The sequence below is a fragment of the Thunnus maccoyii genome, chromosome 16 (assembly GCF_910596095.1).
Source record: "Thunnus maccoyii chromosome 16, fThuMac1.1, whole genome shotgun sequence".
Lineage (NCBI taxonomy): Eukaryota > Metazoa > Chordata > Actinopteri > Scombriformes > Scombridae > Thunnus > Thunnus maccoyii.
Window position 1 is genome coordinate 26,585,872 of NC_056548.1, and position 17,634 is coordinate 26,603,505.

The 17,634-nt window shown below is 39.6% G+C and overlaps 1 protein-coding gene across 6 annotated transcripts; it reads right to left on the reverse strand.

Moving 5' to 3' along the window:
• Window positions 1-2,884: 2,884 nt before the first annotated feature.
• Window positions 2,885-15,042, reverse strand: LOC121880697 (homeodomain-interacting protein kinase 1-like). 6 transcript variants are annotated; one of them, XM_042388142.1, is made up of 14 exons: window positions 13,574-15,037; window positions 13,143-13,359; window positions 12,607-12,792; window positions 12,319-12,500; window positions 12,002-12,125; window positions 11,621-11,731; window positions 11,416-11,502; window positions 11,153-11,304; window positions 10,643-10,744; window positions 4,868-4,969; window positions 3,888-3,950; window positions 3,556-3,747; window positions 3,351-3,439; window positions 2,885-3,266 (listed from the first exon to the last, which is right to left on the reverse strand). In XM_042388142.1, exons 2-14 carry the CDS (start codon window positions 13,341-13,343, stop codon window positions 3,133-3,135), a joined length of 1,725 nt encoding a protein of 574 aa, XP_042244076.1. In that variant the 5' UTR covers window positions 13,344-13,359; window positions 13,574-15,037; the 3' UTR covers window positions 2,885-3,132. The 6 variants fall into 6 exon arrangements, with proteins under 6 accessions (XP_042244076.1, XP_042244078.1, XP_042244080.1 ...); XM_042388144.1 differs by having other exon boundaries at window positions 3,139-3,266; window positions 3,351-3,432; window positions 13,574-15,039; XM_042388146.1 differs by lacking the exons at window positions 2,885-3,266; window positions 3,351-3,439; window positions 3,556-3,747; window positions 3,888-3,950; window positions 4,868-4,969 and adding exons at window positions 8,465-8,483; window positions 8,913-9,047; window positions 9,132-9,220; window positions 9,337-9,528; window positions 9,669-9,731 and having other exon boundaries at window positions 13,574-15,041.
• Between the last annotated feature and the right edge of the window lie 2,592 nt (window positions 15,043-17,634).

Genomic DNA, 17,634 nt, shown 5'->3' on the forward strand with positions numbered 1-17,634 from the left:
TTCGGTTTGGTTTGGTTTTATTTTGTCATGAAGCAACATGACACACTTTTTCACATATTCACAGGGAAAGCTGAGAAATGACACCACATAGATTCTAAACATAAACATGGACATGCAGAAACACAATACATAAACTTAAACTTGTGACTGAAACATATTTAATTAAATTTAATTTTCATTAATCAGATTTTGTGTTCTCATTGTAAATAAATAAAATAACGGTGATTTTGTATTATTCTGTATCCCTATATATTTTAGTGTCCTGAATGTTTGATATATTAATTGGTCACCTATGACTTTATGGCTTTATGTCTTACTACACTTGTGAGTCATCCATTTGTGATATTCGGTGTGTTATTTCCCAAATATGCATTGTAATTGACTTTGTAATTTATTTCCACGTCACGGAGCATATCTTGACTACATTCACTGATTTTCTACCTTTCCCAAAATACCTTTTGCTAGCCACTAGATGAGCTGTTTTCAGCTGGGTTCCATCTTATGGCCTTCAAAAGCTCAGTACATTTCTCCCAATCATCGGCTTCATCGCATCTATCCTCCCGATGAATCTAGTTTAGGAAACAATGGTCAAATCCACCATCAGTCAACTCGTCCTCATGATTCATTAAAAGACATCAACTGACAGTAACAATGACAGCTACCACCTACTTAACAGTTACCCGTTTCAGGTAATCCAGAGAGGGATATTTGTACTTCCTGTGGTCAATGTGAGGCTGATGATATTTCCCCCAGTACTCCTCAGGTGTCTGAGGTCCTGCGGCCTGGTGCCCAGAGCCAGTTTCACAAAGATAGACTTTGACTACAGTTTAGATACAACAGATAGTCACACTTCAGATTGACATCTAAATTCATCCGTCGCATAAAGCAGTTTAGTTCTTGACTATTTTTAACAGGATTACGGTACAATGAATTCTGGGTAAATTAAGACATTTTTCAAATTAAAAAAAATGGCCGACCGAATGACTGCATCCAACCACTGAGCTCCGTTTACCCCAGCAGAAAATATGTGTCTTTTGGAGGAATTCAACAGTTACAAGGACATTTTACTTGGAAAATTTAACAAAGAGTGTAACAATAAAATGGAAGCGACAGTGAACAGTGTTAATCCCACAGTTGAGAGGAGCATCAAAGACGTTCTAAAAAGATAAAAATGTGGTACAAGATGCAAAGACAGAAATGTCAGCAGCCCGCCGACTGAAAAGGGAGAGACGGAGGCCAGTGACACCCAAGAGAAAACAGGTAACATTAGGCCAATAATGACAATGTTTTGGTGACATCAGTCAAAAGAAAAAAAAAGTTTTACTGTGTGGTTTTGGTATGCTAATGTTGAGCTGCTAGCTAGCTAGCTAATGATTTAACAGTTTATGAGGATGCAAATTACATGTTAACAAAAGCAATAATGTGAGACGCGAGAATGAAGTAGTGCTTTTCTTTTTATTTTTCTTAGCGACCCTGTCTTGGAATGAGACAACAGAGGAGGAGAAGCAGAGACCAGGAGAAAGAGAACCAGGTGATCAGAGAGGGGAGAGGATGGGAGAAGGGGAACCAGAGTCAGCTGCAGCCGGTCCGAGCGGAGAGGTCTGCCCTTCAGTGTCAGAGGGAACCACCGCAACTCTGTCCATGGTGCTTGACAAAGAATACCAAATTCTCAAACTTGAGAAAAGAAAATTGCTCCTTGAAATCGAAGTCTTAAAGCTTCAGCAACATAAATTTCAAATATGATGCCACCCACTCAATAGTTTTTTCAGATACATTATGAGTTGATGATTTAGATAATAGCACCTAATGATTGACTGTGTCAAATGCTTCATTCAAATCTATAAATATGGCTCCAACCCCCTTTATCCGACATGCATTTCATTTGTTCAACAAAATAGGAATTTGCTGATTCTGTTGAGTGGTGTACTCTAAAACCAAACTGCATTAGATTCAGAGAATGATGATCATGTTCAAGCCGTCTATAAACTCCTCTTTGCCACCACTTTTTTACCACCTTTGATATTATTAGATGGATGCTAATTGCTAACTCAGTTGGTTAACTCAGAAGGATCTCTTGTCTTAAAAATTGGTGTGATAATGAAAACTAGTCCACGCATTTGGTACTTCTAGGCTGGATTATTGTAATTCCTTATTATCAGGCTGCCCCAACAAGTCTCTAAAAACTCTCCAGCTGGTCCAGAATGCAGCTGCATGTATACTGACAAAAACTAGTAAAAGAGATCATATTTCCCCCATTTTAGCTTCTCTGTACTGGATCCATATAAAATCCAGAACAGCATTTAAAATCCTTCTCCTCACCTACAAAGCCCTTAATGGTCAGGCACCATCATATCTTAAAGAGTCTGATGTGATTATAACAGCTTGTAAAGTATCAGACAGAGCTGCTTCCCTCATAGATCTACTTATCAACTGTATATGTAACATAATGTTACATCACATGAGACTGCCTATTCTACCTACAGCGTTCCCCTTAACAAAGGAAGTTACTCTGATTTTTAATTAAACATTGAAATTTTTATTTTTGACAGCATCATTGAGGTGAAAAACAACAAAACAACATAACAATAACAATAACAATAACAACAGCAATAGCCAGGGAAGGACACTAACAGGACTGCGAAGGACCGCGAAGGCTCGGCCTGCAACCCATGGTTTCCTGCAAGATGAGAAAGCACAAAAAACTGCAAGGGAGAAGCCAAGTTAGTAACATGCATTAATTGTACATGAATGAATACAGATGGAGAGGAGGAGGAGGAGGAGAGTGGAGCTCAATGCATCATGGGAAGTTCCCTGGCAGTCTAGGCCTATAGCAGCATAACTAAGGGCTGATCCAAGGCGAGCCTGGCCGGCCCTAACTATAAGCTTTGTCAAAAAGGAAAGTTTTATGCCTACTCTTAAACGTAGAGAGGGTGTCTGCCCCCTGGACCAAATCTGGAAGATGATGAAAGCCACCATAAAAGCCACGAGACACATTTGTAAAATTACATGTCAGTATTTTCTTCACTGAATACTTCCTGTACAATTTAGAGTGTCCAACTTACCTTGAAGATATGTGAAGGTTTTTATAGAAAATCATGCTATAAAAACCTTCACAGATCCTCCCTTCTTACCTTAATCATCTTCTTGGACACCGGTGCAGCAGCAGCAAAAGTTTTTCTTCATCCAGGAGAAGAAGCGCCGGAAGCAGTTCTTCTTCTTCTTCTTCTTCATCTTTTTGTCTTCCTCCTCTGTGGTCCCGGAGTCATCTGAAAGTCAAAGGACATTAAATACCTCAACCATCCTTTGAATGAACAATGATTCAAACACAAGGGGAGGTGACTGTTTCTTACCAGATGAGGTGGAGTCCTCAGATGTCCAAGACATCTCACTGTCACTGTCACTGACTTCCAGTGAAGACTCTGACATCCAAGACTGCGAACTAAACACACACACACATACACACACACATACATAGTTAGTGTGTTATTCCTGTTATTGTCATAACATACAAAACATGCATTTATTGAGTATCATGACCGGAGGAAATCATCTCACCTGGTGTCACTCTCCTCACTCTCCAGTGTCACGGTGTTCTCGGCTGTGGCGGGACGAACCATAATGACAACCGTCCGTGAAATTTTTGGAGAGCGACTGTGGTGGTCTGGGTGGATGCTAGTGGCTTCATCCATCAGAGATGGGGCAGGAGGGACGCAAACAGGGTGCTCACTGGCTGAAGATAGCACCTCACTTCTCGACGTGTTATTCACGTGAGTCACCAAAGTAAACACACAAACACACAGTTAGGATGTTATCTCTGTTTGTGTCATGAAAGAAATGTCTCTCCTCTACCTGAGGAATGAGTTGATGACCAGAGGAAATCATCTTACCTGATTGCGCTCTCCTGACTCAACGGCCGCTGCGTGGAAGTTAAACTGAGGGCTCCACGTGTGCTGGTGAATGAATACACATGAAGTTAATCACAGAATCAGTAGTAAGCTGCCTCAGGATGAAAATTCATCCTGTATTTTCATCATAAAGGTCACAAATGAAGTTGGTGAGCTGCTGGTCCCACAAGTATTTGTTAGTCGCGTAAATTCCCATTTCAAAGTTTGTCTTTGAATAATATCTTCAGTGTTCCTCGACACAAATTCTCCTGGGTCATTTACCCCTAACTATAGCTTTATATTAAATCATTAAATCATTTTGAATTATTATTGCTTTGTTTCTGAGAAGCCCCGTTCTCCAGTCAGTTTGGTATGGCGAATGGCTTTACACACTACAATACCCATGAGCCTCAGCTGCCATTTCTACGGTAGAGAAGCCAGTCAGTTTGAAAGTCCAACTGCAGAGCTCAGTCCACACAGAAAGTACTACTGGGAAAATCTAACCATCCTTAGTCTGATATAAAGATGTTTGTAACTAACATTAGCATTTTAATATTAGTGAAGTGAGAAAAACAGAACTGTCCAACTTAACGCTAAACTTACTGTTGCTAAAGTTAGTCAGTTAGTGAGCTGTTAACTATTAGCTTTTTGCATACGGTGAAAAATTACCCTGTTTTCCATGCAGAAAATAAACAGGATTCTTAGTTTTGAAACCCTGGAGGTTTTTACAGTGTAAACTTCAGATAATTGTGAGCTGCTAACACAACAGAGTTTTAGGCTCAGTGTTTGGATTCTTCCTGAAAACCTGCTTTGGAGTTGTAAATGCAGTTTTTTTCAATGATTTTTTTTTTTTTTTTTTTTGTCAAAGAGAGTACTATGAGTTTGTGTTGAGCCAAAAGGAGAATTGAATCTAATAAAAGCAGGAAGTGTGGCCTCTGTACCACACACTCCTCTAAAGAAGACAATGATGAGTTAACACCTACCTCTCATCTGCTGTGGTCCTCTCTGTTGGCACTTCGGACTCGGTCTGGGTCTGGGTCTGGGTCTGGCTGGGTTGAGCAGCTGCTGCCTCTGGAGCTTCATTGCTATCAAAAGACAAACATTCACTGTTACATTGATGGCCAGGAAACAGAACTTACCCCCACAATAAGCAAGTATGCACACATTATTCACAAGCAGCTAGCAATGCAGAGACCTACATTTGTTTTCCCACCTTGCCTTTTTTGGATCTAAGATAGAGGTAAAGGCTGGTAACTGCTTGCCTCCAACTTTGAGCTGCACATGTAGCTGAGAGAGGTTTAGTATTAGGGTTTAAGAATAGAGGCTGTCGTAAAGCCCTTTAAGGCAAGTTTGTGATTTTGCCTTAAAGGGCCATTGCCATTTTCCCTATGGTTTCTACATGAGTTGCTTTACTCAAGTTTGAATTTTTGAGGACTACATTACTCAGACGTTCTGCAAGAGGATGTCAACTTCCTGTGTGGAGACGATTTACAAGGCTTTACGTACAGGCCTGGTGCAGCTTTAAAGTCCCCCTCCACTCAAAAACATGCTTTCTTCTTGTCCCCACAGTTGGATGTTTGAGCTTCACTGTGTAGAATGATGTATGTTCAGAGTTTTACACTAGAGGGCTGTTTTCATTGTTTCATCTTTTTTTAATTTTGTATAATTCTGAAATGGTAACATCCAATCACAACACTACCCAGGTTAAATGAACATATGGCTTCTGAATCATCTATACAGTGAAGGGAACAGAGACAATGTTCCAACAATCATTGTTTTCATCTGCTGAAAGTGGAAAGTTTCTGTTTTCATTGAAAATCTCATTTTAAGCGGTGGGCCTTCAAGCATGATTTGTGACATCACAACTAGTTTGGAAGCCAAGTCTAGTCCAATATTCAACTAACACAAGTGTGATGTGGAAACTTGTGGAAAGCCTCCAGTGCACAAACATTGAGAATGTACTTTACAGTGAAGTAGGAGACATCTTGTGTCCAACAGTTCTGAAATATGAAATAAATTTGCATATTCACAGATTCTGGATTTTTTAATGTGGGAGAAGGAGGAGATGACATTTTAAGGATTTTAAAGTGGTAATTATTTTGTGTTCTCATTGTAAATAAATAAAATAACGGTGATTTTGTATTATTCTGTATCCCTATATATTTTAGTGTCCTGAATGTTTGATATATTAATTGGTCACCTATGACTTTATGACTTTATGTCTTACTACACTTGTGAGTCATCCATTTGTGATATTCGGTGTGTTATTTCCCAAATATGCACTGTAATTGACTTTGTAATTTATTTCCACGTCACGGAGCATATCTTGACTACATTCACTGATTTTCTACCTTTCCCAGAATACCTTTTGCTAGCCACTAGATGAGCTGTTTTCAGCTGGGTTCCATCTTATGGCCTTCAAAAGCTCAGTACATTTCTCCCAATCATCGGCTTCATCGCATCTATCCTCCCGATGAATCTAGTTTAGGAAACAATGGTCAAATCCACCATCAGTCAACTCGTCCTCATGATTCATTAAAAGACATCAACTGACAGTAACAATGACAGCTACCACCTACTTAACACTTACCTGTTTCAGGGATATTTGTACTTCCTGTGGTCAATGTGAGGCTGATGATATTTCCCCCAGTATTCCTCAGGTGTCTGAGGTCCTGCGGCCTGGTGCCCAGAGCCAGTTTCACAAAGATAGACTTTGACTACAGTTTAGATACAACAGATAGTCACACTTCAGATTGACATCTAAATTCATCCGTCGCATAAAGCAGTTTAGTTCTTGACTACTTTTAACAGGATTTCGGTACAATGAATTCTGGGTAAATTAAGACATTTTTCAAATTAAAAAAAATGGCCGACCGAGTGACTGCATCCAACTACTGAGCTCCGTTTACCCCAGCAGAAAATATGTGTCTTTTGGAGGAATTCAACAGTTACAAGGACATTTTACTTGGAAAATTTAACAAAGAGTGTAACAATAAAATGGAAGCGACAGTGAACAGTGTTAGTCCCACAGTTGAGAGGAGCATCAAAGACGTTCTAAAAAGATAAAAATGTGGTACAAGATGCAAAGACAGAAATGTCAGCAGCCCGCCGACTGAAAAGGGAGAGACGGAGGCCAGTGACACCCAAGAGAAAACAGGTAACATTAGGCCAATAATGACAATGTTTTGATGACAGCAGTCAAAAGAAAAAAAAAGTTTTACTGTGTGGTTTTGGTATGCTAATGTTGAGCTGCTAGCTAGCTAGCTAATGATTTAACAGTTTACGAGGATGCAAATTACATGTTAACAAAAGCAATAATGTGAGACGCGAGAATGAAGTAGTGCTTTTCTTTTTATTTTTCTTAGCGACCCTGTCTTGGAATGAGACAACAGAGGAGGAGAAGCAGAGACCAGGAGAAAGAGAACCAGGTGATCAAAGAGGGGAGAGGATGGGAGAAGGGGAACCAGAGTCAGCTGCAGCCGGTCCGAGCGGAGAGGTCTGCCCTTCAGTGTCAGAGGGAACCACCGCAACTCTGTCCATGGTGCTTGACAAAGAATACCAAATTCTCAAACTTGAGAAAAGAAAATTGCTCCTTGAAATCGAAGTCTTAAAGCTTCAGCAACATAAATTTCAAATATGATGCCACCCACTCAATAGTTTTTTCAGATACATTATGAGTTGATGATTTAGATAATAGCACCTAATGATTGACTGTGTCAAATGCTTCATTCAAATCTATAAATATGGCTCCAACCCCCTTTATCCGACATGCATTTCATTTGTTCAACAAAATAGGAATTTGCTGATTCTGTTGAGTGGTGTACTCTAAAACCAAACTGCATTAGATTCAGAGAATGATGATCATGTTCAAGCCGTCTATAAACTCCTCTTTGCCACCACTTTTTTACCACCTTTGATATTATTAGATGGATGCTAATTGCTAACTCAGTTGGTTAACTCAGACGGATCTCTTGTCTTAAAAATTGGTGTGATAATGAAAACTAGTCCACGCATTTGGTACTTCTAGGCTGGATTATTGTAATTCCTTATTATCAGGCTGCCCCAACAAGTCTCTAAAAACTCTCCAGCTGGTCCAGAATGCAGCTGCATGTATACTGACAAAAACTAGTAAAAGAGATCATATTTCCCCCATTTTAGCTTCTCTGTACTGGATCCATATAAAATCCAGAACAGCATTTAAAATCCTTCTCCTCACCTACAAAGCCCTTAATGGTCAGGCACCATCATATCTTAAAGAGTCTGATGTGATTATAACAGCTTGTAAAGTATCAGACAGAGCTGCTTCCCTCATAGATCTACTTATCAACTGTATATGTAACATAATGTTACATCACATGAGACTGCCTATTCTACCAACAGCGTTCCCCTTAACAAAGGAAGTTACTCTGATTTTTAATTAAACATTGAAATTTTTATTTTTGACAGCATCATTGAGGTGAAAAACAACAAAACAACATAACAATAACAATAACAATAACAACAGCAATAGCCAGGGAAGGACACTAACAGGACTGCGAAGGACCGCGAAGGCTCGGCCTGCAACCCATGGTTTTCTGCGAGATGAGAAAGCACAAAAAACTGCAGGGAAGAAGCAAAGTTAGTAACATGCATTAATGGTACATAAATGAATACAGATGGAGAGGAGGAGGAGGAGGAGAGTGGAGCTCAATGCATCATGGGAAGTTCCCTGGCAGTCTAGGCCTATAGCAGCATAACTAAGGGCTGATCCAAGGCGAGCCTGGCCGGCCCTAACTATAAGCTTTGTCAAAAAGGAAAGTTTTATGCCTACTCTTAAACGTAGAGAGGGTGTCTGCCCCCTGGACCAAATCTGGAAGATGATGAAAGCCACCATAAAAGCCACGAGACACATTTGTAAAATTACATGTCAGTATTTTCTGCACTGAATACTTCCTGTACAATTTAGAGTGTCCAACTTACTTTGAAGATCTGTGAAGATTTTTATAGAAAATCATGCTATAAAAACCTTCACAGATCCTCCCTTCTTACCTTAATCGTCCTCTTGGACACCGGTGCAGCAGCAGCAAAAGTTTTTCTTCATCCAGGAGAAGAAGCGCCGGAAGCAGTTCTTCTTCTTCTTCTTCTTCATCTTTTTGTCTTCCTCCTCTGTGGTCCCAGAGTCATCTGAAAGTCAAAGGACATTAAATACCTCAACCATCCTTTGAATGAACAATGATTCAAACACAAGGGGAGGTGACTGTTTCTTACCAGATGAGGTGGAGTCCTCAGATGTCCAAGACATCTCACTGTCACTGTCACTGACTTCCAGTGAAGACTCTGACATCCAAGACTGCGAACTAAACACACACACACATACACACACACATACATAGTTAGTGTGTTATTCCTGTTATTGTCATAACATACAAAACATGCATTTATTGAGTATCATGACCGGAGGAAATCATCTCACCTGGTGTCACTCTCCTCACTCTCCAGTGTCACGGTGTTCTCGGCTGTGGCGGGACGAACAATAATGGCAACCGTCCGTGAAATTTTTGGAGAGCGACTGTGGTGGTCTGGGTGGATGCTGGTGGCTTCATCCATCAGAGATGGGGCAGGAGGGACGCAAACAGGGTGCTCACTGGCTGAAGATAGCACCTCACTTCTCGACGTGTTATTCACGTGAGTCACCAAAGTAAACACACAAACACACAGTTAGGATATTATCTCTGTTTGTGTCATGAAAGAAATGTCTCTCCTCTACCTGAGGAATGAGTTGATGACCAGGGGAAATCATCTTACCTGATTGCGCTCTCCTCACTCAACGGCCGCTGCGTGGAAGTTAAACTGAGGGCTCCATGTGTGCTGGTGAATGAATACACATGAAGTTAATCACAGAGTCAGTAGTAAGCTGCCTCAGGATGAAAATTCATCCTGTATTTTCATCATAAAGGTCACAAATGAAGTTGGTGAGCTGCTGGTCCCACAAGTATTTGTTAGTCGCGTAAATTCCCATTTCAAAGTTTGTCTTTGAATAATATCTTCAGTGTTCCTCGACACAAATTCTCCTGGGTCATTTACCCCTAACTATAGCTTTATATTAAATCATTAAATCATTTTGAATTATTATTGCTTTGTTTCTGAGAAGCCCCGTTTTCCAGTCAGTTTGGTATGGCGAATGGCTTTACACACTACAATACCCATGAGCCTCAGCTGCCATTTCTACGGTAGAGAAGCCAGTCAGTTTGAAAGTCCAACTGCAGAGTTCAGTCCACACAGAAAGTACTACTGGGAAAATCTAACCATCCTTAGTCTGATATAAAGATGTTTGTAACTAACATTAGCATTTTAATATTAGTGAATTGAGAAAAACAGAACTGTCCAACTTAACGCTAAACTTACTGTTGCTAAAGTTAGTCAGTTAGTGAGCTGTTAACTATTAGCTTATACGGTGATAAATTACTCTGTTTTCCATGCAGAAAATAAACAGGATTCTTAGTTTTGAAACCCTGGAGGTTTTTACAGTGTAAACTTCAGATAATTGTGAGCTGCTAACACAACAGAGTTTTAGGCTCAGTGTTTGGATTCTTCCTGAAAACCTGCTTTGGAGTTGTAAATGCAGTTTTTTTCAATGATTTTTTTTTTTTTTTTTTTGTCAAAGAGAGTACTATGAGTTTGTGTTGAGCCAAAAGGAGAATTGAATCTAATAAAAGCAGGAAGTGTGGCCTCTGTACCACACACTCCTCTAAAGAAGACAATGATGAGTTAACACCTACCTCTCATCTGCTGTGGTCCTCTCTGTTGGCACTTCGGACTCGGTCTGGGTCTGGGTCTGGGTCTGGCTGGGTTGAGCAGCTGCTGCCTCTGGAGCTTCATTGCTATCAAAAGACAAACATTCACTGTTACATTGATGGCCAGGAAACAGAACTTACCCCCACAATAAGCAAGTATGCACATCTATTATTGATCAAATTATAAACTATCACTGACACTTACTGTTGTCTGATAACATATACTCAAATCACTACCAATATCTCAGCACACACACACACATATCAGGTCATGGTCACTTTTACATTACGTTATTACAACATTACATAGACCTACATTAATTTCCTGGAGACTTACCCTAACTACTAACCATAACTACTGACCCAAAAATTAGCTTTTTCCACAAGCCATCCCCAATTAACTGGTCTTAAGTCTGAAATGTGACCCAAAAAGTAGCCTATGACAGACCAGACACACACACACACACACACACACACACACACACACATATTTACCAAGAGTTGTTGCAGCCCTGTGCAATGAAGGGATGGGTGAGGACTTCACTGGGGGTAATCCTCTCAGCCTCATCTATTTTGAGCATGCCCTTCAAAAGCTCAATGCATTTCTCCCGTTCCGCAGCTTCATCCAATTTATCCTCCCGACGAATCTAGTTTAGGAAACAATGGTCAAATCCACCATCAGTTAACTCGTCCTCATGATTCATTAAAAGACATCAACTGACAGTAACAATGACAGCTACCACCTACTTAACACTTACCTGTTTCAGGTAATCCAGAGAGGCATATTTGTACATCCTGCGGTCTACGTAAGACTGAGAATCCTTCCCCCAGTACTCCTCAGGTGTCTAAAAGAAGGTTCAATATATGGCAATAAATCTAACTGATTAACTGTTAAATGTTGGAAGGCTGAAATACGTCATCTTAATTAGAGAAGAGATTAGTAAAGATGAATTGTTGTGGTACCATTAGCCTCCAGCTGTTGGTGTCAGTCTTATTGAAAAAAAAGTCTGTTTTCCTTCCCTTCCTCAGAAGATCGTCCGCCGGCTGACCCAGGAGTTGAGTCATGAATCGCAGCTGGAGATAAAACACAGCATCACAATAAGATATGCAACAGGCATGCCACTTCTTCCACTGTCTAAATACTATCGCTAAAACTCCTCTCTTAGCTAATGTACAGTCTAATGTATAACCTTGATCACAGTACTTTCTACTGAGGTACTGATGTTAAACAAAGACCATTTTAATCTTAATTTTCCCTCACAGGTTTGAATCACCAACTGAGCGTTAGCTAAACTCCACTGCTGAAGAGCAGTGGTTCTAACACGACTGAGCTTAGTAACTTACTGCTTCATATTCATCTTTTCCAGGAAACAGTATATAGCCCAGGATCATGGCAGCCAGCACACCTCCCAGGGACCACATATCGATGGCCTCCGAAAACGGAAGGCCCAAAATGATTTCCGGAGCCCTGAATGTGGAAGAAAAGCGTTACACAGAATGAGGAACATTGTCATATTTCAAGTGTTAAAATACAATCTAGCACAGGGATAAACTAAATAAACAACAAGTATAGACAGAAAGCACACAGCTACTAATAGTAAAACTGCAAGACTACAAACTCACTCCAGTATAATAATAGTCAGTATCTCTATAGACCTCACCTGAAGAAAACTGTCTGCAATCTCATGCCCGTCCTGGTTTGAGTTGCAGGGATGGCCAAGCCGAAGTCTATCAGCTTGACTCTGATGGGATTGGTCCAGCGATTCACCACCATAATATTGTCTGGTTTGACATCGGTATGGATCACTCTGATTCTCTTGAGTGCATCGAATGCTGTGGCCAACTGCAAAGTACAAGGTCAGTAATATAAGATAAGAGCATGTAGCACAGTTTCAAACTGACACAGTGTTCAGTGCTTTACTTGCTATCTAATGGTACCATATTCATACCTGTTGGGTGATGAGTCTGATTTTACTCAGACATAATGGGTGATTATAGTGAATGTACTCGTCTAGGCTGATGTCCAACGACTCGAAGACCAGCGCCTTTCCATTTCTCACCTCAAACCAATCATAAAACTTGACAATGTTGCATTTGTCCAAGTTGTGGTGCATCAGGTTCTGCAGCATAGAAAACTGGAGACAAGTTTGAAAGGATTAGTTTACATATAGTTCATATGTTAACTTGTATGAAAGTCAGGGGAAACAGTTGGACTAAGAGGACAGTTTAGAAAGGCAGAGCATCATACTATGGTGCTTCACTCTCACTACAGATAGTTGTATTATTATTCACTATATCTTTACAAAGTAAATACTTGTCAATAGATGTGCCTGTTACTGTATTATTTAGCACTAACTGAAGAGAATTGCCTTTTTGCACTTGTAATTACCAAATATAATTTACTTAATACTGGATACTCAGTGTACCCCTTACTGTACAAATTCTTTTACAGCTGTGAACATCAAAAATCAATCAAGTGTCCTACCTCCCTGATGTCAGAATCGTTGTGGTCGTGTTTGGGGAGCTTAACAGCCACAATGTCTTTCGTGTCTTTCTTAAGACATTTCAGCACCAGTCCAAAGCCGCCTTGTCCCAGAACCCTCAGGAACTTATATTTTCCGGGGAGTTCGAAGGGGTCCTTATTACGGGTAATGGATGAGATTGTCGTCAATATTCTTTCTGCCATTTTTTTTCTCAGAAAGCTGAAAAGAAATTGGAGAAGTTACTTTCATTCACTGTAAATGACCACAACAGTGTGTTAATTCTAGTGGTGGAAAGTAACTAAGTACATTTACTCAAGTGCTGTACTTAAGTACAATTTTGAGGTACTTGTACTTTACTGGAATATTTCCATTTTATGCTACTTTATACTAACAGAAATGTTGCTACATCCAAGAGACAGAAAGAGCTTCTTACCTGTATCACAGTAGTCGATTTACAGTCCTCTTCTTACGATCGCTTACTTGATAATTCGAGTGTTGGTGTCCTTTCAACCACTCAAACTAAAATGAGTAGAACTCACAGAATTCTAATTTATGCGCAACATCATCACCGAATTCCTTTGATGGAATGATGATTGATGATTGATGATGTAACTCAGTTAACATGAGTTCTAAAGGCCACACATCATTACCTTCAATTCAAATATAAATAAAGTTTTGAATCAGCTACTCTGAGATACATTCTGCAATAAAAGTTTTTAGTGTTATACAATTATGAAAAATTCATAGATTAGGTGTGTTGCTGTGGGGTGTCAATGCAATATGTGGAAACACTAGTATGGTTCAACAATATAAATCCAGTGATGTGTGCTCAAGTCTTATATTCATAGTTTATTTTGACAAACAGAGTATTGATGCATTAAACTGTAATTTTAGATTCAGACATCCACTGGCAGTCCTGAAGGGATTCATATTTTCATTGGTTTGGTTTTATTTTGTCATGAAACAACATGACACACTTTTTCACATATTCACAGGGAAAGCTGAGAAATGACACCACATAGATTCAAAACATAAACATGGACATGCAGAAACACAATACATAAACTTAAACTTGTGACTGAAACATATTTAATTAAATTTAATTTTAATAGTTTAATCAGATTTTGTGTTCTCATTGTAAATAAATAAAATAACAGTAATTTTGTATTATTCTGTATCCCTATATATTTTAGTGTCCTGAATATTTGATATATTAATTGGTCACCTATTTGTATATGTATTAATTTGAATGCATTTATCAGGAGCTAACATAAATTAAAATGTAAATGTGCCACAGTTTGTCAGAATGTTAAATGGCCTTAACTAGCATATGAATTAGTTAGATTAGATTAGTTAGATACCTTACATATACATTACACATTACAAAGTGTCATGATAAAATAGAATGAATATTTGTTGTCTAGCACCCAAACATAATATTAATTTGATTACTATATCAATTAAGTAAATCAAATAAAAAGGGGCTGTCCGCCCACTAGAAGCCCTGAAAGGGCCCATTCAGTCACCTTATATGGAATGGACATGAGGGACCCACACAATTTGCCTTGTTCAAGCCCATGCCCACCTGGTACCAACGTAGCCCGCATTTAACCCATATTGGGCCCACATAGACATGCTAGCTGGGATTTTCCAAGATATTTTCCTAGCGGCAGCAATAGAGGTTAAAATGGCAACTAAAGTTAGCCACAACAAGCTAACCATCAGCAAGCATGGTTAGCTAGACCATTTAGACCTTTATACACCAACATGCCTCCTTATTTTCATTACCTAAGTTGACAAAGTTTTGACTCTTGAAGGAAGTGATGTCAAATGTTTGTCTCTCCCTCTTTTATAAGGATTGCAGGTGGGTACGTAGCAGTAGGACATTATTCACAAGCAGCTAGCAATGCAGCGACCTACATTTGTTTTCCCACCTTGCCTTTTTTGGATCTAAGATGGAGGTAAATGCTGGTAACTGCTTGCCTCCAACTTTGAGCTGCACATGTAGCTGAGAGAGGTTTAGTATTAGGGTTTAAGAATAGAGGCTGTCGTAAAGCCCTTTAAGGCAAGTTTGTGATTTTGCCTTAAAGGGCCATTGCCATTTTCCCTATGGTTTCTACATGAGTTGCTTTACTCAAGTTTGAATTTTTGAGGACTACATTACTCAGACGTTCTGCAAGAGGATGTCAACTTCCTGTGTGGAGACGATTTACAAGGCTTTACGTACAGGCCTGGTGCAGCTTTAAAGTCCCCCTCCACTCAAAAACATGCTTTCTTCTTGTCCCCACAGTTGGATGTTTGAGCTTCACTGTGTAGAATGATGTATGTTCAGAGTTTTACACTAGAGGGCTGTTTTCATTGTTTCATCTTTTTTTAATTTTGTATAATTCTGAAATGGTAACATCCAATCACAACACTACCCAGGTTAAATGAACATATGGCTTCTGAATCATCTATACAGTGAAGGGAACAGAGATGATGTTCTAACAATCATTGTTTTCATCTGCTGAAAGTGGAAAGTTTCTGTTTTCATTGAAAATCTCATTTTAAGCGGTGGGCCTTCAAGCATGATTTGTGACATCACAACTAGTTTGGAAGCCAAGTCTGGTCCAATATTCAACTAACACAAGTGTGATGTGGAAACTTGTGGAAAGCCTCCAGTGCACAAACATTGAGAATGTACTTTACAGTGAAGTAGGAGACATCTTGTGTCCAACAGTTCTGAAATATGAAATAAATTTGCATATTCACAGATTCTGGATTTTTTAATGTGGGAGAAGGAGGAGATGACATTTTAAGGATTTTAAAGTGGTAATTATACATTTTGTGGAAAAATCATATCAGGCCCACATCATTGTTTCAAACAGAATATTTTTATGTCTTAACACATGTCTGGAGGGGATCTTTAAATAACAAAGATATGAGTGAAATTAAACTCAGACAGATACCAGTGTCCCTCGGTTCTCTCCACTCATCATTTTCTTTCCTCTTCAACTGTCTCTGCTATCTCTGTAAATCTTTCTTCTCCTCTCACCTTATTCACCTCTCTCCTTCCCTCTTTTTCTCTTTACTCACACACACACACACAAACACACACTCTCCCACGCACACATGTACACACACAAACGCGCATTTCTTAATTGACCTGAGATGTGGACAGAAGCACCACTTAGTCACCTGACATGTAGATCAATCACTTACTTGATCTCTAATACCCTTAATATAACAAGGTACATCTGCACTGGAGGACATCTGAGTCACTCACACACATGCACACATATGTGCACACACGCAACCACACACACACACACACACACACACACACATACAGAGACATACAGACACACACAAAAGTGGTGTCCTTGTTTTGCATGTTGCCGGCGTTGACTGTCTGCTTGATGGATCTGCTGTGCTGCTGGTGATGGAAGCCAGTAACCCTCCTCCTTGTCATGTACTCTATGTGTGTGTGAGTGTGTATCCAGTGTAATGGAGAAATAAATTTGGTGATCTCTGTTTGGTTGAGGAGGTAGTATGACTTGATTCAGACAGACTTTACATATACAGTCTGGATAATGTTGGTATACCTCACTCACTGGGCTTTGTTTTAATGAATCTGGGTGGTACATATAGGCATAAGTAATTCAGTGATAGTAGATTGTGCCACTGCCAGATTCATACAGTTATATACTATATTCCTACAGATTGTAACAAACAAATGTAACATTTTTAATTTCATTTAAAGGAGTCTGGCACAATTTGCTAATCTGTATTCAATACTCTACAGGGATTAAATCTAGTATCCACCTAAAGGAAAAGGTCAACAGTGTTGGAAATGTGCTTATTTGCTTTGTGAGATAAGAAGACTTAAATGACATGTCTGTTAACACACATGTCTGTGTGTTAAGCTGAAGTCAGGATATGGTTAACCTAGCTAGCCTAGCCTAGCATACAGACTAGAAGCAGGGGGAAACAGCTAGCTTGGCTTTGTCCAAAGTACAAAAATATGTCTGACAACTCCTCTAAAGCTCACTAGTTGTCACATTTGTTTAAACCGAACAAAAACAGAAATGTAAAAAAGCCAATTTGCTGATTAAGGAGGAGTTATAACTCCAGAAAGCTCCTAAAGAGGTCCCTCAAAGAAGAGCCCAGATCAAGATGAGCCACTGCAAGGTCCTCGGAGTGGCGGGACAGTCGATCATCTGAGATAGAGGAGTGCAGTGGTTGGGTTTGGCCATGGCTTGGAGGTTGGAAGAAGCAGTTGTTTAACCTGCCCTGTAGACCAGCACTTTCAGTCTTGAACTGAATGTGAACTATGGTGTGTGTGTGTGTGTGTGTGTGTGTGTGTGTGTCGGAAGGGTGAATTTTAAAAATATTAAAATGTCCAACTGTGGAAACCAACTTATTTGGAGTTATAGAGGCTACTTAGTGTGAGTATCAGTTTTATTCTGACTTTCAATACGAGGCTGCATCTCTATGTGTAATGATCTCCTTTCA